This window comes from Arachis hypogaea, chromosome 20 (genome assembly GCF_003086295.3).
Source record: "Arachis hypogaea cultivar Tifrunner chromosome 20, arahy.Tifrunner.gnm2.J5K5, whole genome shotgun sequence".
NCBI lineage: Eukaryota > Viridiplantae > Streptophyta > Magnoliopsida > Fabales > Fabaceae > Arachis > Arachis hypogaea.
This window is the reverse complement of record NC_092055.1, coordinates 131,724,486-131,744,715: the sequence shown is the minus strand read 5'-3', so window position 1 is coordinate 131,744,715 and position 20,230 is coordinate 131,724,486. Positions and strand designations below refer to the sequence as shown.

Below are 20,230 nucleotides of genomic sequence, written 5' to 3'. Positions count from 1 at the left end.
GGTTACTATGAGATGGGTAATAACATGGTGTTCCACCTAATGTGATTCTATTTGAACCCAAATAGACATAAAAAGGCTATACCACTTTGAATTGATTTGAATTATCCTAAATAAATTCAGTTTTTCTGGAGCATGAAATAGTGACAGTGATATACATATACTGACCTGGAATCATTTTTGAGGATTTTTGCCAGTACCTGCAAGCAGACAACAAAGCAAATACACCACCACCATTAAAAACCAGTATACTGAAGACACAGAAATATATCACATCCATACAATGGAGGTAGGTCCAAAATCTCTAAAAAGGCCTCTTTCCAAAAAAAAAAAAAAAACAGTTTGAAGAGCTCATACAATGAAGAAAAGTAACATGCCTGAGCCGGGTAACTAATATACTTGAGTGCTTCAATTTCCATCGCTGGACCAATAGTGTTGGTAATTCCACAACTCCAGTAAGACCACCAAGGTGCACCACCACTACTCCCACTTGACCATATCTTAATCACTGTATTATTATTATTTTGCAATATCAAAATAACATAAGCAACCACACTAAAACGCGCATAAACACAAAGCAGAACAAACAAAATTTCTTTCGTTCTACACTGTAACTTGCAGAAATGAAAGAACCAAACAAAGAAGTAAAACAGGGGCTCACTTATGTAAGACCATATCAAATAAACCACATTCTGCGCCAAGTTCAGAAATGCAAGGTGCTCAAACCTCTCGCCATTTGGACCGAACCGCTTTGTGGATCTGACTCATTTTAAAAGAGAAAAACGAATTCAGAAACGAAAATTTAAAAATTCGTAACAGAAATGATCGAATCAGCGTGTCTTACAGAGTTTCTTGAAGAATGCCTTGGTAGATGTAGGCAGACCAGATGCCGGCGACACAGAAGGTCAGAACTAGGACGCGGCGGAGACCGGATCCGTGAGCCTCCATGAATGAAACGACGGCGTTTTGAGGTTTATGTACTTTAATATGATGATGAATGAATGCCACGATATGTGTGTGCTTCGGGAGAAAGACGGGAATATAGGAGGGTGGGATCGGTGCGCGCCAACTTACGTCGAAATTCCACGTGGACATTTTTTATTGGTTTCATATACACAGTGGCTCTGCTCATTCGCTGATGCTATAAAATGGTGACATGTTTCTTCAACAAATCTTCACTTTCATAGAGCTGGACCTTTATAAAATTTTAGATTATTAATATTTTTTCTTTTTAAATTTAGCTATTTAATTTTTTACACTAAAATATTAATCTTTTAATATTTTTATGAAAAATAATAATATCATTAATTCTTGATAATATCATTACTGTATTATATATTTGTATAAATTTATAAAAAATAAATAATATTATTAGAATAAGAGTGTTATTATTTATTTATTTATATATTATTTATCTTATAATTAATACAATTGTATTTTTTAAAAAATAATTTAATTAATTAAATCTTTTGAAATTAATTTAGAGATAATGTAATATTTTAGAAACAAATTTAACTGTTAACTTTTATTTTTGTGCTAACCAAGAGGTGCATTAAAATTAATTACTTTAGGTGTATATCAAAATTAATTATTAAAATAAAATATATATGTAATATAAAATACATTAGATTTTCAGCTGCTTTTAACGTGTAAATAATATTTTTAATTAAAAATGTGCTTTTAACTTAATGGTATGTGTTAAGAGTTTGTTTTAGGTAAGTTTTTAAAAAAATATTTTTTTGAGTTTTTTTTTAATTTTATAAAAAAATAAAAATAATTTTATGTTTGGTTATTTTATGAAAAAAAATTTTATTTATTAATTATGATTAAATATACAATTTTGCTAGAGAACCGGTTCAGCCAACTCCTGTTAACTCTTTAATAGGCTGGACCTCGAAATTCATCTTAATAAAAATAAATTAATATATATAAATGTTTCTTTTACTAAGTATCAAAATGTTTCTTTTTCATACTAAATAAATGTTCTTTTATATATTTTTTGAATTTTTTTATATTACAAATGTGAATGTCTCTATTTCTTTAAGAATTTCATAATTTTTTTTAAATTTTATAGATATCTAATTATTTTGTCAAAATATAACTAGATATTTCTTTTGTTAAACATTAGGATGTTTTTTTCATATTAAATAAATATTTTTTTATATTTTTATAATTGTTCATGATCTCAAATCTTCATTCACTTGAAACTATGGTAGATTATTTCGGCTTCTTGAAACCTTCATGGTTGAAACCTTCACTCGCCATGAAGGAGTCAACACCTTTATTATGAAGTCTTTTATATTCCAATCTATTTGCAATGATGTATCTTCTAACAAGCAAACAATTCCTGCAAATATGTAAAGAGAACAAAGTTAAATAAATACAAAATAACCTTCACTGTTGCAAATGAACATAGGCATAGAGATCAATTTCCCTTTTCCCACCACCAATGATAAAAACTACCCGATACTGAAAATCAATTTCATTAAAAATACTCACTACCAGTGAAGAGAGCCTGACGGTGAGAGAGAGAGGAGTCGGTGTGTGGTTGTTAGAGGGAGATAGATTAATGTGGGAGAGGAGAAAGGTTTTTATAAGTTTTAATTAGGTTTATTTAATTAATTTTAAATTTTTTTTAATTTTGAATTTAAAAAATTTAAAATTAATTATTAATGTAATTATAATTAAATTGTTCCATTCTTAGTTGATTAAGAGTTGTTCCATATACTTTTTCTTAAATATAATAATCTAAAAGTAATTTTTGTTTACTTATTACGTAAAAATATTTTTTTTAAAAAAATTAAAAAAAAATAAATTATAACTTCTCAAAAAAATTATTTTCTAATATTTTTATTTTTATTATTATAAATTTATTAAATATATTAAAAATAAAAAAATTATTAAAAATTTTTTTACCAATTTATTAGTGCTCAAACAAATACTAATACTAAATGTGTGTTTAAATGTGTGTTTGGATTAGAGTTTGCAAACAAGAATTTGTATAAAATTGATTTTATAAACTTTGATTTTGATAAAAAGTAAGTTCGTATTAAACGTGATTTATGTTTAGTAATTTTGTATAAAAACGGATTATAACAAAATGAATATTGTTTGGATTACATCATTCAAAATTACGTTTAGACAAAAAATACTAAAAAAAAAGACATAAATTTATATCATTCAAAATTATATTATTTTAACACTATTTGACTATAATTTCTTTTAAAAATAATTTAAATTTATGTGTTAAAATTTAGTACTCCTTTTGTATTTAATTATTTCTAATGAAATTTATATTATAAAAATTAACAATAATAAATAAAATATATACTAATTTAAAAATATATAATAAAAAATATACAAAGTCAAATAAAAAAATAAAGTTCTATTAAAAAATACGTATTAATAAAAATGATTAAAAAAATTTATATAAACAATGAATACTAAAAAATCTATTAAAAAAAATACAATAATATACCTAAGTGAACATTAAAAACATTCTAAATAAAAATATTCATACTATTAGCAAGAAAAAAAAATAAAAATTAATAAAAATTAAAACTTTAACAAAGAGTACTAATAATAATATTAAAAAAAATATTTGTTTATAAAGCATAGTTATAGCTATAAAAAAAATACTTAAGAACTCTTATGATTATTTTTTTGGTATCTTTTATTGTAAATGAGATTAAATGACAAAATTAGTAGAATGTCAATTAAAATTAATTGATCAAGTGAACACAAAAATTAAATGCAAAAGTTACAATTAGTTGCTTCTGATAAACGGGAGTTCAAATAAAAAATTATGTTCGCCTTTAAAGAAAAAAAAGTTAACCAAACAAAAATTATAAAGTTCAAAAAAATTAAACATATTTTTTATGCTTCCAACGTGTTTACCAAACATTAACACAGCCTAAATCTTCATAACTGAAATCTATTCCCATGATAGCACCTTCATTATTTTTCTCGCACACACACCTAAACCACCACATCTCCCTCTTTTCCTTAGCCTTCTCATCTTCCCTCTTCTTCCAACTTTTTTTTAAATTCTGAATCTGATATTAATTATTTAATTGTATTTTATGGTGATTATTTAATTGTATTTTATGGTGGTGGCATGACATACTGAAATGCGGTTTTCCTCCTCATCAAACATGGAAAGAGCTCAAGCGACTTTAAACTAAGAATATGCATATTAAAATATTGAATAGGATTTAAGTTCAATTTGAATAAATAATTTAATTAATTTTTTTTAAAAATAACTTAAACAACAAATTTTTATATTAAAAATAACTTATAAATAAATTATTTTGTATTTAATTTTTTAATTCTAAAAGTGTTTATTTAAAAACATATAAACATAGAATAGAACACCAGCATCTCACATAATTCATATAAACAATAACACGAGCAGAATTCTTTAAAAAACACAATAACAGTAAGGGTAATTACAACAGGTTACTATTATGTATTGAAAATAAGTCAAAAAATTGAGTCCAAATACAAAACAGAGAAATAGAGCATTTCAATTCAGCAGGTTACTCATGAAAATTACCTGAAATCCTGAACACGGTGAAGAGATTAGGGCCTAGGGGTGAGAGATTGGGGGTTTTCCACCAGAGAATCCAAGCAGCTGCTGCTAGTGTTGCTCTGGTTCTTGAGCATCAAGGTTTTCCACCAGAGCTCGCCGTCTTCGATTTTATCCAGATCCAGATCCAAGATTCAACGCCATAACAGCCTGCTCAAGGATCTGAACATTGTCGTCAATGTTGACGAGAAAATCGACCAGCGCAGGCAGGAACGGCGGGGGTGAACGGCAGAATAGGTGAGAGTCTGAGAGATTGGGGGTCAGGGGGTGAACGGCGGGGTGAACGATTTCAGAAATTGGGGATGAATGGGTGAGATTGGGGTCAGGAGATTTGGGTTTCACTTTGTTTCAGGCTTTCACATTTCAGCGCCGTGAAGGAAGGAACAAGGAAGGAAACAGGGAAGGGACGAAGGGTGAAGTGCAAAATGTGAAAATGAGATTAGGATTAGGTTAGGTGGCTGCAACACAAAGTAACTAACGTATATATATTTTTTATTTTTTAATTTTTAATTATTTTATGCGAATATGCAGATTCGCGGATCGGATACGCGGATACAGCACAGAAATCTGCGATCCGATCCTTAAGACCATCTCCAGTAGGCAAGGTTGCGAGAACCGGACCGGTCAATAAACCAGTGAGGTCACTGGATCAATGGTTCACTGGTTCGACCGGGATTGAACCGGAGTTCAACCGGTTTAATTAAATATTAAATAAAATTATTAAACTTAATAAAATTCAATAATTTATAACTTAATAAAATTTAACATTTCACATAATAAATTATCCATTACTTAAGATTAGAGGTTCACAAACAACTTCAAACATCAAAGTTTATAACTAAACAAAAAATAAAACGTACATAATGACAAACCCATAGTGTTCTACATTCAAAAGATACAATTACTAACTTTCTATACACAAACAAGGACTATCCCTATGGTTTCTATACACAAACAAGGAGTTTTCTAATCAGATATGGCAAATTTCCACAACAAAGAATAGAAAGATATTAGGCTATTAGCAACACCAAATTTCATCCAGAACACACACACACATAGACAGGCAGACTATTGCTGTCAAAACAATACAGATTACTTTCTTAATCGTTATTATTAAGGAACACAATTTGCCCTACTTTGTCCAATAGATTTGCTCACTTTATTAGGATTTACTGATTTAGCATGATTCAATCTTATCCTCCATAATATGAATATCAAACACTACAGAATATTACAGAGAAAAAATGGGCAAGGAAGATATGTAGCTTTTCAAAAAGATTAAGGCAATCTTGGTTATCTTCAAATTCAACTTTAGCCCAATTTAAGCAGCAAAAAATTGAAGCATCAAAATTAAACAGATATAGGAACAGAAACATCAAAGATAAACATGAAGTCATGAACAGAAAGGAACATGAACAGAGAGCAACATGTTTTCTGTGATAGAGAAGAACAGGAACAAGAACAGAACCATGAACAGAATCATGCCCGCATACATGAACCGAGGTGGAAGGCAGAGTATTACCGGCGAGCTGGGCGAGGTGGAGAGCTGGGCGACGACGGTGGAGGTGGGGAGCTGGGCGACGGTGATGGAGGAGAGGTGCGACGGTGGAGGTGGAGAGCTCGGCGACGACGGTGGAGGTGGAGAGCTCGGCGACGACGGTGGAGGTGGGGAGCTGGGCGACGGCGATGGAGGAGAGGTGCGACGGTGGAGGTGGCGAGCTGGGCGACTACGATGGAGGAGCGGAGCTCCGCGATGGCGATGGAGGAGAGGTGCGACGGCGATGAGGGGCTGTGGCTTGTCGGAGGGTGAGAGGGTGAGAGAAACTGAGATACTGACTGAGGGTGGTGGCTGGTGGCAATTAGGGATTTATGGTTCGTGGCTGAAGATAGCCCTTTTCTCTTTTTTTTTTCCTTCAAAACGACGCCGTTTTGAAGTTTAATTTTCAAACCAATAAACCGTGAAAAAACCAGACGGTTCTTCCAGTTCACCGGTTAACCGTCAGTTCGACCGGTTTTTTCACCGGTTTTTTGCTAGCCGGTTTCTGACCTTACCCGGACCGGTTAGGTGACCAGTTTCTGATTTTTCCGGTTGAATTGGCCGATCCGGTTCGGTTTTCAGAACCATGCCAGTAGGGAATTCATTTCAGTCCCTATTTATGGCTCACCTGTCATAAAAAGTGATTCCACATTAAATTTTGCGTCATAACCAATAAATAGGAACTCAAAGAATCTCTCTCTTCTCCATTAGAAGAAACTAACTTTAATCCCTATTGTGGTCCCACCTAATTAGTTAATTAAAATAATTAAAATTAATATAATTATTTTTTTATAATAATATTATTTAAATTTATAAATTTAAAATAATTTAATATTATAAAATATTAAAATAAATAACTTAAATTTGATTAGTATTTTAAATTTCATAAATAAAAATAAATAATCCAACTAAAAATTATTTTATAATATATAAAAATTAAATTTATTTTTTATGTAAAATAAATTTAATTAAATATAATTTAATATAATAATATAAATAATATTTGATATTGATTTAACATAATTATTTATATTAATTATAATTTAATATAACTAATTATTAAATAATTAATATAAATAATTAATTAAATAGATATATAAATATTTAATATATATATTTAACATATTTTTTATTTTTTTTATTAACTTACCACATGGCATGATTTTATTGGTTGTTGCAAGTTCTTATTTAGAGGGACTCTTAACCTTGATTCCCGTAAAGAGCCATCTTTCTCTTTTCACTCCAATGGTAATTGAGTCTCCATTAGGGGTGCACATGGGTCGGGTGAAGCCGGATTTTATGTGACCCAGATTCGGCTTGAAATATACACCGGGTCTATTTATTAGGCCCGAACCCGACCCTAGACCCGATGAAACCAATACACTTTCGGGCCACAATTATACCGGGTGAAAACCGGGCCGTTAACATTACATTACGTTGATACCTTCTTGTAAGCTAGCATGTAAAAATATCCAAATTTTCAAGACTTCAACCATTAGTTAACATGGTAAAATTCACTTAGAAAAATATAACAAGAACCAACCCCTTTTCAAAATTAAAGCATAACCACAATCAATACTAAAGCATAACCACATTCAATACTAATATTGTCTAATAATACCAAATATTTAAATCAATACAAATAACACAATTTTATGTATTAGTCTAAAGTCTTATGCATTCTAAATATAAAACATTAATTTATAGTCTTATAATGACTAATAACACAAAATATTAAAGTTTACAATACTTAAATTCCACATAAGAATAGTCATGATCCATCACTAATAATACAAAATATTGATTGTGTATGATGACCGGGCCGACTTCGGGTGACCCGAGCTATGGCCCGGATCCGACCCGAAATAATGACCGGGTCTATTTTTAAGACCCGTACCCGACCCTAAACCCGATGAAATCACACCAAATTAGTCCTTAAAGTGTTCGGAACCGAGCCGGACATTCGAGCCAGGCCGAGTCTGTGCACCCCTAGTCTCCATATATAAAAAAAGAAACTCTATTTCTTACTATTGGAATTGGTCTAATAGGTGCGGATCGAATGATCCAATCCATAGACAGCCTTAGGTAAAACATTATCACTATTGTTTAATGGCTTTGGCTGCTTTTAAAGTGCATTTATTTTATTGAGTTCGTTACTCTTTTGCTATCCACCGCCAATATTACTTTTTAGAAAAATGACGGTTGATTAAAATTTAATTGATTACTATTAAAATTAAAAGATAAACTATTATTTTTATTGACAAATATATATTCAGAATGTAGGTACATTTATTTACGAAAAAATAAAAATAACTTTGTACAAAAAAGGATTTCAGTTAACAAAAATATTTTATGTCTAAAAAATTATTCAAAATTTTTAGTTTATTTTTCCTAAATCTATTCTATCCTTAATTTTCAACACTTCTCTCTACTATAACACTCAAATCATTTTTCATAGAACTCTCATCTTAGAGAATTGAAAAAAAAAAATGATATAGATGACTCCAAAACAAATGATAAAAGTGACATAAATAAATCAGAGGAAAAAGCAAAAAAAAACCTAAAAATTTAAGGCTGAACTCAATTTATAATATAATGATAAAAAAATGTGTGGTAGATTTTTTATATAAAGAAGGACTAAAAAAAAAATCAAAATAGATGATTGTGTTTAATCTAAAAAAAATCGGAAGAAGGCAAAGAGCAACGAAAAGTTAAAAAAAAAAAAATTTTACGAGGTATAATTAGGGGATGGCAATATGTACTCTATCTGTGTGGGTACCTAATTTGACTCCATCCGTTTGGATAAGGTTGCCAATCCAATCCGCAGCGGGTAGGGTAGGGTGCGGGTTGAGTATCAATCCTACCCGACCAACCCGCACTCTATATATGTATATGTTATATACTTATATAAAAATTATGTTTTAAGTGGATGTTGAACCAAAGACCTCTCACTAAATACAAAAGATCCATAACTACTAAAAAGAATTATTAATTGATAATTTAATTTTTTTACATAAAAATCAATTCTATTTTAAATTATCATCAAATTATATATTTTTGGTGTAATGCACGAAGTTTAACTTCTAAGAGCTTGAGTGTTTCTGTTATAGGTGTTTTCATCTATTATTTAATTTTTGAAAAATACTATTTATAAACCAAAATCAGTCACTAAAATCAGCCACCAATATATTTGTGTATAAATATATGTGTAATTTAATTTATTTTCAATGGGTATTTGTATTCTAATATATATTTAATATTAGTAGCTGACTTTGATGGCTGATTTTGATATACACGTAGCATAAACTCTTATTTTTTATACTTGTGTTTTGGAATCTTGGATTTTGTTGTGTTTGGTTACGAGGGAGTTGTTTGTTTCGGTGTTTGTGGGTGTTGGTCTGTAAGTTTGAAGTGCCTCTTATTAGGTTTGTTGTGGTTTGGTTGGCTCAACTAGTTTGTTTCGTTGAGCTTTTAACTTTACTTTCCATTTGTGGTTGAGTATTCTAACTAACAATTGAAAAAAAAACAATAAAATAAATTAGGTTAAAAGGGATCATTTAACAATTTTAGATAATTTTTAAAGATTTAAATATTTTTATTAATCAAAATTTATCTTTTATGAATATAAAATTATTTTTATTTTTTTGTAATTAAGTTTGTTATTGTTTCAAATATTAGTGGATAAAAATAATAGTTTATCCAAAACTAAATAACCCACAAAACGTGATTTCAAGTACAGGTTAATTTGTAAATATTTTAGGGCTGATGCAAATCAGGTTTATTATTTTGGTAATTAAATTGAATCTAATTGGATTAATAAATAAACTTAAATTGATAAATGAAAATCACAATTATTAGAAAAAATAAATTATTAGATTGAAATAAAAACCAAATTAATATAATACAAATAATAAATTTATTGATTTTACTTTTTAAATCAATTCAAATTATACTGTAAATAATTTTTTTTAATTGTTCAAATGACCCAATTTTCTTATCATTATAAATGAAATAGATATTCATATATTTCACTTATATTGTAAACGAGATAAGTAATATTATTTTTACTTATTTTATTTACAGTAATAGAATATAAAAAAATAAATAATTTTAAAATAATTTAATTTATTTATTTTAAAAAAATTCCAATACCCGCTAAAGCCCAAAAATTAAAAAATATGATCTATAACTACGATTACAAGATCCAAATAATATCAATTTTAGCAAAATTTAAGTTACCAAACATAAATCACTTTATGTTTCATAATCAATCTTGACTAAAATTTATTTTAACAAAATCAATTATAAAACAATAAAAAACAAGCATACTCCATATTTTCTATGACTAATGTAATTAAATTCTATAGAAGAAATGAAAATCATGCATGAAGTTGTGGTTGTACATTATTTGGCATGAATATAATGAAAAGATGAATAAGACGCATGAAGTCATAACCATTAAAATTTCAATGCAAAAGAGTGGGCGGTGTAGCCTAGATTGTTAAGTGTCACGCACAGTCTCATGTCGAGATTTTTAATTTTGATATGGAGGTAGGGTTTATGTATAAGTGTTATGGGAAATTTGGGTGTATCGCCGAATTGTGATGGCGGCCGAACTGAAATCGGACGGACCGATTTAAGACATTGAAATCGGACGGACCAATTTTCAATAATCGGACGGTAGTAAATCGGTGGGTCTAATTTTCTGCATGCTGCCACGTGGCGAACATGCACGCCACTCCTGCCTTGGTTTCGTTCAAAGAAAGCAACTTTAATAGCTTTCCAGCTTCCTTTACTTTACCTTTCTCTTTCACTCTCATCTCTCTCTCTTTGTTTCCATCACTCTCATCTCTTTTGCTCTCTGTTTTTCAATCCCACCACCATTGTTGGACCACCGAAAATACAAGAAAAAATTAGAAAAATACTAAAAAGAAAAAAGATCAAAGATATAAATCAATCAGTGTTTCATATTGTTAATTATCTTGGACATCCTAATTATATAAGTTTCTATTTTTTTAATATTTTGATTTAGCAAGTAAATAATAATAATAGTGATAAAATTTTACTGTTTTTAATAGCAATATATATTATTATAGCATTAAGTAGAGATTAATGATATATATATATATATATATATATATATATATATATATATATATATATATGGTTACTGTTAATGATATATATGTATGATATGGTTATAGTTACTATTAGATGTTAGACATAGAGATTGAACTAGAGTTAATTAGTTAGTATTTATCCTTTTAAAGCCTGTACAATAGTTAATGAATGTTAGATTTTTTATTTGATTTGGGTTTATCATGATTATTATTGAATAATATGTTGAAATGAAATGAAGATATGTATATAAATTTAAAATTTAATTATTATTATTATTATTATTATTATTATTATTATCCGTGGAGTATAATCGTAATGAAAAATTTTATTATTATTATTATGCGTGAAGAATTGTATTTAATTATTATTATTATTATTATTATTATTATTATTATTATTATTATTAATTAAGTTTAATATAATTTAGACAAATAATTAGGCACATTTATTACTATGTTTGTTTACAATAATGTATATATGTTTGATAAGCAGATTATATTATTATAAGGGACATGTAAGGGAAATTATATTATTATTAATATAGTTATGTTACACTGGAATTTATAAAGGAAATGTGATCTTGTAGGGTTTACGGATGTTGATATGTGATCACTTGAAGTTGTCCGATTCGTACAAACTAAATTGTTGAGGGTCCATTTACGGGAGACGGGTTTTTATTATGTTTCCCAAATTGGGGTAATTCAGTGTCAGTCAGCAATGATTAATGCTCTGATTGAGAGATGACATCCTGAGACGCACACATTTCATTTTTCGGTTGGTGAGTGTGCGGTGACGTTGGAAGATGTGGCAATGATTCTCGGTCTGCCGACAAATGGTCTTCCGGTTACAGGACAAACAATGAGTTCTTTTGAGGTGATGGAGGCCGAGTGCTTGCACCAGTTTGGAGTTGCACCGAGGAAGGAAGAATGTAGAGGAAGCTTTATAAAGTTGACGTGGTTTAGGGGTTTGAAAGATCGCATAGTGTTGACTGATGATATTCACATTCAGATGTATGTAAAGTGTCACATAATGTTGTTGTTTGGTACTATTTTGTTTGGAGATAAGTCTGGTGCGGGGGTGCACTGGAAATTTCTGCCGTTGCTCCGTAACTTCTCGGGGATCATACAGTTTAGTTGGGGTTCGGCATGCCTTGCGCACCTGTATAGATCATTGTGTAGGGCAACTCGTGTCGACTGCAAGGAGATAGACGGTCCTTTGACACTTTTGCTTACTTGGGCTTGGATCCGGCTACCATTTCTTGCGCCGATTTCCGGCAACCTCCGATTGTTTTCGATTGCAAACAGGTAAAATGAATTGATGTATGAATTGACGAAAACAAGTTAATTAAGAGATTGTCTTACGACAGGTGGCGTAATTGGGATCGTGAAAACTATGCTTACCGATATCATTCCCTTCCCCACTACAGGAGGTTGTTAGATGATATACAAGAAGGACATGTATGTCATTAAAAAATATTACATGCATTCGTTTTGTCAATGAATTTATAGTTGTGTAATCATCTGATATTTTCGGTGTGTCCAGTTTGTTTGGCAGGCTTATGGCATTGGACACGTTGGTCCAGACCTGATTCCCTTAGACATCCGTCATAATTCTGTTATTTGGAGTGTCACGGTGCCGCTTATATCATTCGAATGTGTCGAGTGGCATGCAACTGATAGAATCAGGAGGCAATTTGGCTTGAGCCAGGGTGTCCCTAATCAAGAGTGGGATCTAGGTGCATCACACGGTGAAGTACTAACTGGGCCTAAAAATCAAGATTGGGCAAATACACACTCTTTCTGGGTGATGCAATGGACCAACCGGTACAGTCACGTTCTAGTTGATGAAATGCGTCCTCCACATTATTCCTTGGACATTTACATGCATTGGTACCGAGGAACTTTCGGTGATCACTTGCAATTGTCCGACCTTGTAGTACAAGAAAATCCAGAAGGTCCCCCGGTTGATAATCAAGAGAATCAACAGGAACAACCAGCGGCACCGGCACCGCCACATCCACCTTCACCCCCCCGCCACCTCCACCGCCACTGCCACAGCAGGATGTTGAGTATTTTGCTCCATATGTTCCTCACACGAATCCGTCTGATTATTTTTCACCGTCAGTACCGGTACATCAACAGTATTGGGGTGGTCCACAGTTTGAGACAGGGGAGCAAGCCTCGCTCTCCCAGCTGCTTGGTTTCATAGCTAGTTCAGGAGCAGGTCACTCACATTCAGGTAATTATGTGAACATCCCGGCCGACCACAGGCACGTTCGGGTGGTGTTACTCTAGGTAGCAGGTCATTGGATTTGAGACCTCGGGATCGCGTTCTATCGAGCCATATTTACTTAGTAAACAGTGGACTAGACAGTGTAATTAAACTTATCGATATTGACGATGAGCTTCTGCAGGTACGGCCTTGAACTTCCTCAAGAAATTCGACTCAATATGCCAGATACAGAACATATGGAAAGCTCTAGGAGGAGACCAAGCCCCATTACTCCGATCAATAGCTGACTTGATAGAATCGTGTCGATCAGAGATAAGTCCGACACCATCACGTGTGACCACATGTTGACGAAGGTTACTTAGAAAAAAAGTACCATGCATCAGAGGTCTCCCCCTCCACTATGGCAAATGCAATAGGCACGATGTTGTTATTACCATCTTGTGAGACTGCAACCAACAAACAACCCTTGTATTTACCATACAAATGAGTCCCGTCTACCTGCACTACTGGCTTGCAATGTCTGAAGGCCCTAATACAAGGGTAATAACTCCAAAAGACTCTATGTAGTACACGGATATCAGGAACCAAGTCATCCCCCTGGTACGCAGGCATTGTTTCATAGTGAACCACTGCTGACGGCTCCTTGTGACACATGGCCTCAAAACATATGGGTAAAGCTTTGTACGATGCCTCCCAACCTCCGAAAATTGACTCAACCACCTTCTGCTTTGCTAACCAAGCTTTCCAATAGTTGATGGTGTAGTTAAACTTCGACTGGACTTCCGCAATGACTGATTTCACCTTCAAAGATGGGTCAACCTCAACCAATGGCTTAATTGCTTCTGCAACTGTCTTGGAGTCCAGTTTCGAATGGTCTTGAGAAATTGTCGACCTGGTACAAGTGTGACTACCATTGTACCTCCTTATCTCCTAGTAGTACTTCTTCTGCATTTTCGTAACCTGATCAGCCAATCACAACATTTGCTATATTGTGCATATTTAGCATAGAATGTCGCCGGTTCCGGCTCATAAACCCGATAGTCTACCCCTCTACGGATGGTATAGTCTTTCATTGCCTTGATTACTTCCTCCCTTGAACTGAATTCCATCGCCACCATAAATTCACCATCGGCCACAACAGGAAGCTCTGCCACAATCGCACCACAAGATATATATTTTCATAAATAATCATTAAATATATATATATCTTAACAATTAAAATCCTCCTATAATAGTCTTTACATTCGCTATTCTATCTATATAGAGAACTAGTAATTAATAAATTAATCAAATGGTATGGTCACAAACAGCATACCTGCATTCATATATTGCGGAAACTCCGGTGCATTCATTGCTTCCAAGTCCAACGACCGCATGAAAGAAGGCTCCTGAAACGGAAGCGAGTTTGCTAGTGAATTAGCAACCTCCGCCACATCTGCGTTCATGGTGCCGTCAGCTCCATCTTCGTCTTCACCTGGACCAACGATCTCATAGTTACTTTCAAAATCCTCCTCGCTATCACTATCATAATCTTCCAGTTCAATATTTCGGTCCGCTTCAGATTGCTCGAACTCAATATACAACTCGATGCACGATATTCGCTGGCGATTCTCAATATACATTGAAAATATTTCCTGTATACTCGCTTCATCTGTCACGTATTTCGTCTGAAAATGAACGAATCCACCAAATACAGGTAAAGGATACCTGTACAAAATACACGATATTCTTCTAGATCTTTCTGAATGTATCTTCTCACAAATCACACATTTCAATTCATCCAATGACAACGTGAACAGAATAACAACATCTAATGAATTTTCACATACAAATTGAACTCCCTCATATGTTTCTAATAAAATCTGTCCATAACAATAAATTTTTAATACAACTCTATCATCCATAATATTATACTACTTTAAATCGGACTCACTCTCAATAAAATCTAACCTACAAAAATAAAGAAGGATGAGAGAAGAGGAAGAACATAACCTAAATGCAGAGACTAACGGACTGAAGAAGAAGAAGAAATGGGGGTTCTGGGTACAATCTTCGTTTATGTATGCATGACTCACTAAATCGGACGGTCCGACCGGTTCATTCACAATTTTCCACGCATTAGAAATCGCTGCCACCGATTACTTTGCAGCTGATTTACCGAGCAGCAAATCGGTGGGTCCGATTAAGGTGCCAAGGGATCAAAAAAAAAATTTTTTTTTTACCACAAATCCCTGGGACCGATTTGTGGTCTCTTGGATTCAACTGAATTCGGCCAACAACAAATCGGTCCGTCCGATTACATGTAACACAGACCAACCAACCCATAAATCGGACCGTCCGATTTGAGTTTCTTTCTCCAGCAATAAATCGGACGGTCCGATTTCATCTCCCACCTAACTCCAGCTTTCCACCGTCACAGCCTTGTATAACACGCACAATCTCCATAACGCCGGGTTACTCACAATCGGTTATCATATAAAAAAAAAAAAAAAGCCTCTCATGTCACCTTAAAATTCACAAAATTTCAAAATTCATATAGCCAAGTAATTATGTATGCATGCAGCTGTTGTACATGGTTACTATTATATATACCCTTAACATTTTTACTATAAAAAATTACATTAGTATCAACCCTCACTCAGATTCCTTGGACTTAATACTTATTTTGAATCATAGTATTATAAATAATAAATCATATTAAAATAACCTTACGATATACTCCAATGCATATGCATATATAATTAACTAAGATAACTTAGATTATACATACATATGATTTGATCACACATGGTAGTATTACATAGGTGCAAGCTGTGAAAGTGGGGCATTATTATTATATAAACTGCACTGTGCACACTAGACACTTGACACTGCACAAGTCACATTGCAGGACCCTCTCATCTCATGGAATTCAGCGTTACATTCAAACTTCCCCTTATACCCGCACACTAACCTAAGTTAAACTATATTAATTAATTAATCCTGCTCGCTTGCTCCTATTAGTTTAGACTTTATGTTTTCTCTCCCTCTGATTCTTTCTTGCAAGAAAAGAGAACCACCCAACTCATAATAAACTCATAAGCTGAGTGACCGTTTTGAAAAGTTGGAGAGAGAACGAAAACATTGTTGAAATATGATATGAGACAGATCAATCTTACTACTTTGGTCTTAAAGTCTTTGGTTCAGTTCCAACTTCCAAGTTCCAACACTCCACAGTGTTGTTGCTCACTTTCATTGGTTCTTACCAGATTTTTTTTTTCTTTTAGTTTAAGTCAGATGGTATCACAACAAACGGCACAAAATTTCATATAGTTGAGGTACAATTTTATTTTGTGTCTACCTAACAAATTTTTGAGTTTGAACCTACCCTTATTTTCACCTCATTTGTGTATCCCTCAAAGTTTCTGAAATTTGTTTAGATCCAGCACTTTTTTCTGGATTATTAGTTACACATTAGCACAACATCAAATAAATGGTTGGTAGTTGGTACTTATTTGGGTTTGGAGAAATTCAAGATTTTGATCTAATCCCATTTACCATTTGACAATCCACTTTTGTATTATTCACTGCCCATTTTCTATTTTTCTTCATTTCATGTTCTTCTTTGACTGCAGAATATAGAGATTGAGATCAAAGGAGGGTGTCTGAAAAGTTAGTATCCGAGGCAATTTTTTTAGAGGGTAATACTCCTTTATATTATTATTATATTTTTCAGTTCTCACCTTTTGGTAATGTCTTTTGGAAATGGAATTTATGCTTGTTATAGGTAAAGGCCAATGAAAGAGAAAGAAGAAGTGGTTCGACCTTCTTTTTTTGCCCCCTTTTTTCATTTTTTTTTTCATCCACAAACCATAATAGCTTTTATATTATTTTACAAAGGTGGAGCGTTTGGTTTTAGCATGCAAGCAAGAGAGCCACCTCAATAGAAAAACACCTTTGAGAGACAAATCAAAGACATGAAGAAACAGGAAGAACAGTGTAATAGAGAATTTAAGAAGAAGGGTCACATTGTAACCTGCAGCTTTAGCTAAAGAGAACAACATTTCATCACACATCAATTCAAATAACAAGAAAATTGTTTTCCAACATGCTTATAATACAGATGCAACATCAGAATCTGCTATATCTATCAAGAAAATGAGGTAAAGTACGGTTTATGAATCCCAATACACAAATTTACAAAGAATGATGCTAAAATATTCTCCTATTGTAATGCAAGAGGGCTCATATCACGGATGATGGAGGGAAGATCAAGTTTGGAGATAGATCACATTTGCGAAATGGAACTTTAATAAATCAGCATCCAAGGACACCATTCGCAGTATTAGCTCAAAACTCACAAAACATAAACAATTTGCTAGACGAGCTTCAAATTTGCAATGCCAAGTTTAGTAGTTCTGGGAACTATCTCCAAATTGAATTTTATTAGTTACATACATAACATGATTCTCAAATTTTGAAACCTAAAGCATAAAACAAGTTGCAGTTAAGATGTTCAGCAAATGTAACTTTGGCCATCCTCCTATTCTAATATTAAACTGGTTTATTATGCCTTTGCAGCTCAAAATAATAAAACTTAAGGAACATTCCTAAAAAGGGATGACCCAAAAATAGATGCATTAATGCAACAAGCAGAGTTGCTGAGCTCACTAGCTCAAAATATTGATACAGAGGACATGGACCAAAGTCTTGAAAACACGTGGAAGGTGAACCTCCATAATCTCTTGGCCTATATTGTTTTGATTTTGAGCATTGAGCACGTTATGATTTTGTCATAATTGAAATATGTAGTTGGTTTCATGAGCACAGCCTCTAGTAGAGACAACATATTTCTAGTCTCTAATAAAAGTTCAGCATCAACAGAACCAAAGCAGAATCATAGAAGTCACATTTGTAGCATCAAAATGTAACTATAAAGTACTAGGCATTTCTCTAGTCATGAAGATGGCAAGAGACATGAATCATTAAAGGAAGTTGACCTTGCCTTTAAGAAGTCTGAAGTAACTGTCATTCTTGAGCAGATATGAGAAATGCCATTACTTTGTAGAGTTCAACTGACACTACTTTGGATTGGTGCTAGGTTCTTCAAGAGTTTTTGAACCGAACCAAAGAAGCAAACAACCCGAAATGCAAGATTCAAGGTTTAAAGCTTGCTTATCTTAAAAAATATGGTTGAAGAATTGAGTAGTAATGAGGGAGGCCAGCCATGTTGGAGGTACTTTAAAAATATAATTTCTTGTATGCTTAACAAGAAGACTAATATTTTTTTAATATGATTCAGGCAAATGGATCTGTATGAAGACTCTCCAGCCAGTTCTGAATACAGTACAGGATCAACTATCCTCCCTCTCTCAGCTGGTGACATTATGGAACACTCTTCACACCGGGATATAGAAACTGAAATGAAAACCACACAAATTGAAGATAAGAAAGAAGTAGATGGATGTGAGAGAGGTGTTCTAGTTACTGCAACCCTGGATCAAGGTAACATAATTCATTATTAAGAATGAAAATTCTATCATTTTTCTAAAGTATATTACTTTTTCTCCTTCATGTATTAATACCCTTATCATTTTAATGAACCAAAATGCTAATAAGATATACATATTTCCATACTAGATATACTACCGAATTCGGAAGAACAAATAAACAATGATAGCGCTGTTTCTGCCTCATCAAGAGTGGAGTTTGGTTCCCCTGTTCAAGTAACTCCGATATTCAGATCTTTGGCTGCAGGGATTCCCAGCCCACAATTTTCGGAACCCAAACACCTTGGGATTAAACAATTTTAAGACCAACAGAAATACTATCACAGTAATAGTAACAACTAACAAGTATTAATATACTGTTAATAACATTATATATTTGGAAACCCCACTGAACCAATGTTCCTACAATATCAATAATCAATATGAATCAGAAGCAGGACTTCAAGAAAGCTATTAAATTATCCATTCTAGCAGTAACATGATAATGCAGTGCAATTTAGGTGTGGTGTTGGATCAGTGGAATCAAATCATGTTTTAACTGCAGTAAGCAGATTATAGATCCAAAGTTATCAATAAAGAATAAATTGCTACTTTCTAGTTTCTAGGTCCGTTCCGATGCAGATGAAGACAGCATCCAAAACATAGGTCAACTACATAGCCATGAAGCATATTTTGTTATCTCCTCCTAATTAGTTTCATCTGTATACTTGCTATGAGCAATTAGCCAATTAGTCGTGACCCTTTTTCTTGTCATGCATTCCAATTTATCAAAGTTGGATCGGTGTGCGCCAACTTACGTCGAAATTCCATGTGGACGTTTCTTATTGGTTTCATATACACTGTGGCTCTGCTCATTCGCTAATGCTATAAAGTGGTGAAATGTTTCTTCTACAAATTTTCACTTTCATACCTTTACTAGAGCAGAACCCATGCTACCCGCGGGCATGAACAAAATAACTACGCACACCCTCTATGTAAAAGCCAATTAAATGAATATAATTATATAAATAATTTATCTTTCAACAAAAAAGTTGCATTCCATTGGGTAACAATTACATGTTGTTTCAAATTAAAATTTTAAGTCTTTTTTTAGATTTGACTTTGGACAGAACAAATGTAACAACAAATAATGACATTATTTGCTAGACCAACAATGATTCATTAAGGAGATGATATATCATATTTAATACGGTAATAAAAAGAATAACATTTTTATAAATAAATATATGCAACTATAAAACACATAATGTAAGTTATGTTCATAGT

The 20,230-nt window shown here is 32.6% G+C and overlaps 1 protein-coding gene across 2 annotated transcripts; it reads left to right on the top strand.

Annotated features, from left to right (window-relative positions):
- Positions 1 to 16,341: 16,341 nt before the first annotated feature.
- On the top strand, positions 16,342 to 19,554 carry LOC112785202 (transcription factor MYB88-like). 2 transcript variants are annotated; one of them, XM_072230252.1, is made up of 8 exons: positions 16,342 to 16,792; positions 17,090 to 17,155; positions 17,355 to 17,617; positions 17,695 to 17,861; positions 18,036 to 18,181; positions 18,556 to 18,690; positions 18,757 to 18,959; positions 19,095 to 19,554. In XM_072230252.1, exons 6-8 carry the CDS (start codon positions 18,644 to 18,646, stop codon positions 19,265 to 19,267), a joined length of 423 nt encoding a protein of 140 aa, XP_072086353.1. In that variant the 5' UTR covers positions 16,342 to 16,792; positions 17,090 to 17,155; positions 17,355 to 17,617; positions 17,695 to 17,861; positions 18,036 to 18,181; positions 18,556 to 18,643; the 3' UTR covers positions 19,268 to 19,554. The 2 variants fall into 2 exon arrangements, with proteins under 2 accessions (XP_072086353.1, XP_072086354.1); XM_072230253.1 differs by having other exon boundaries at positions 16,441 to 16,792; positions 18,267 to 18,690.
- The last annotated feature ends 676 nt before the right edge of the window (positions 19,555 to 20,230 follow it).

Excerpts from the sequence above, each read along its gene's own strand:
- LOC112785202 (XM_072230252.1), top strand. The coding sequence starts at position 18,644 with ATGGTTGAAGAATTGAGTAGTAATGAGGGAGGCCAGCCATGTTGGAG. Across the intron at positions 18,691-18,756 it reads GGAGGCCAGCCATGTTGGAG|GCAAATGGATCTGTATGAAG; the intron begins GTACTTTAAAAA and ends AATATGATTCAG. Across the intron at positions 18,960-19,094 it reads TACTGCAACCCTGGATCAAG|ATATACTACCGAATTCGGAA; the intron begins GTAACATAATTC and ends TTTCCATACTAG.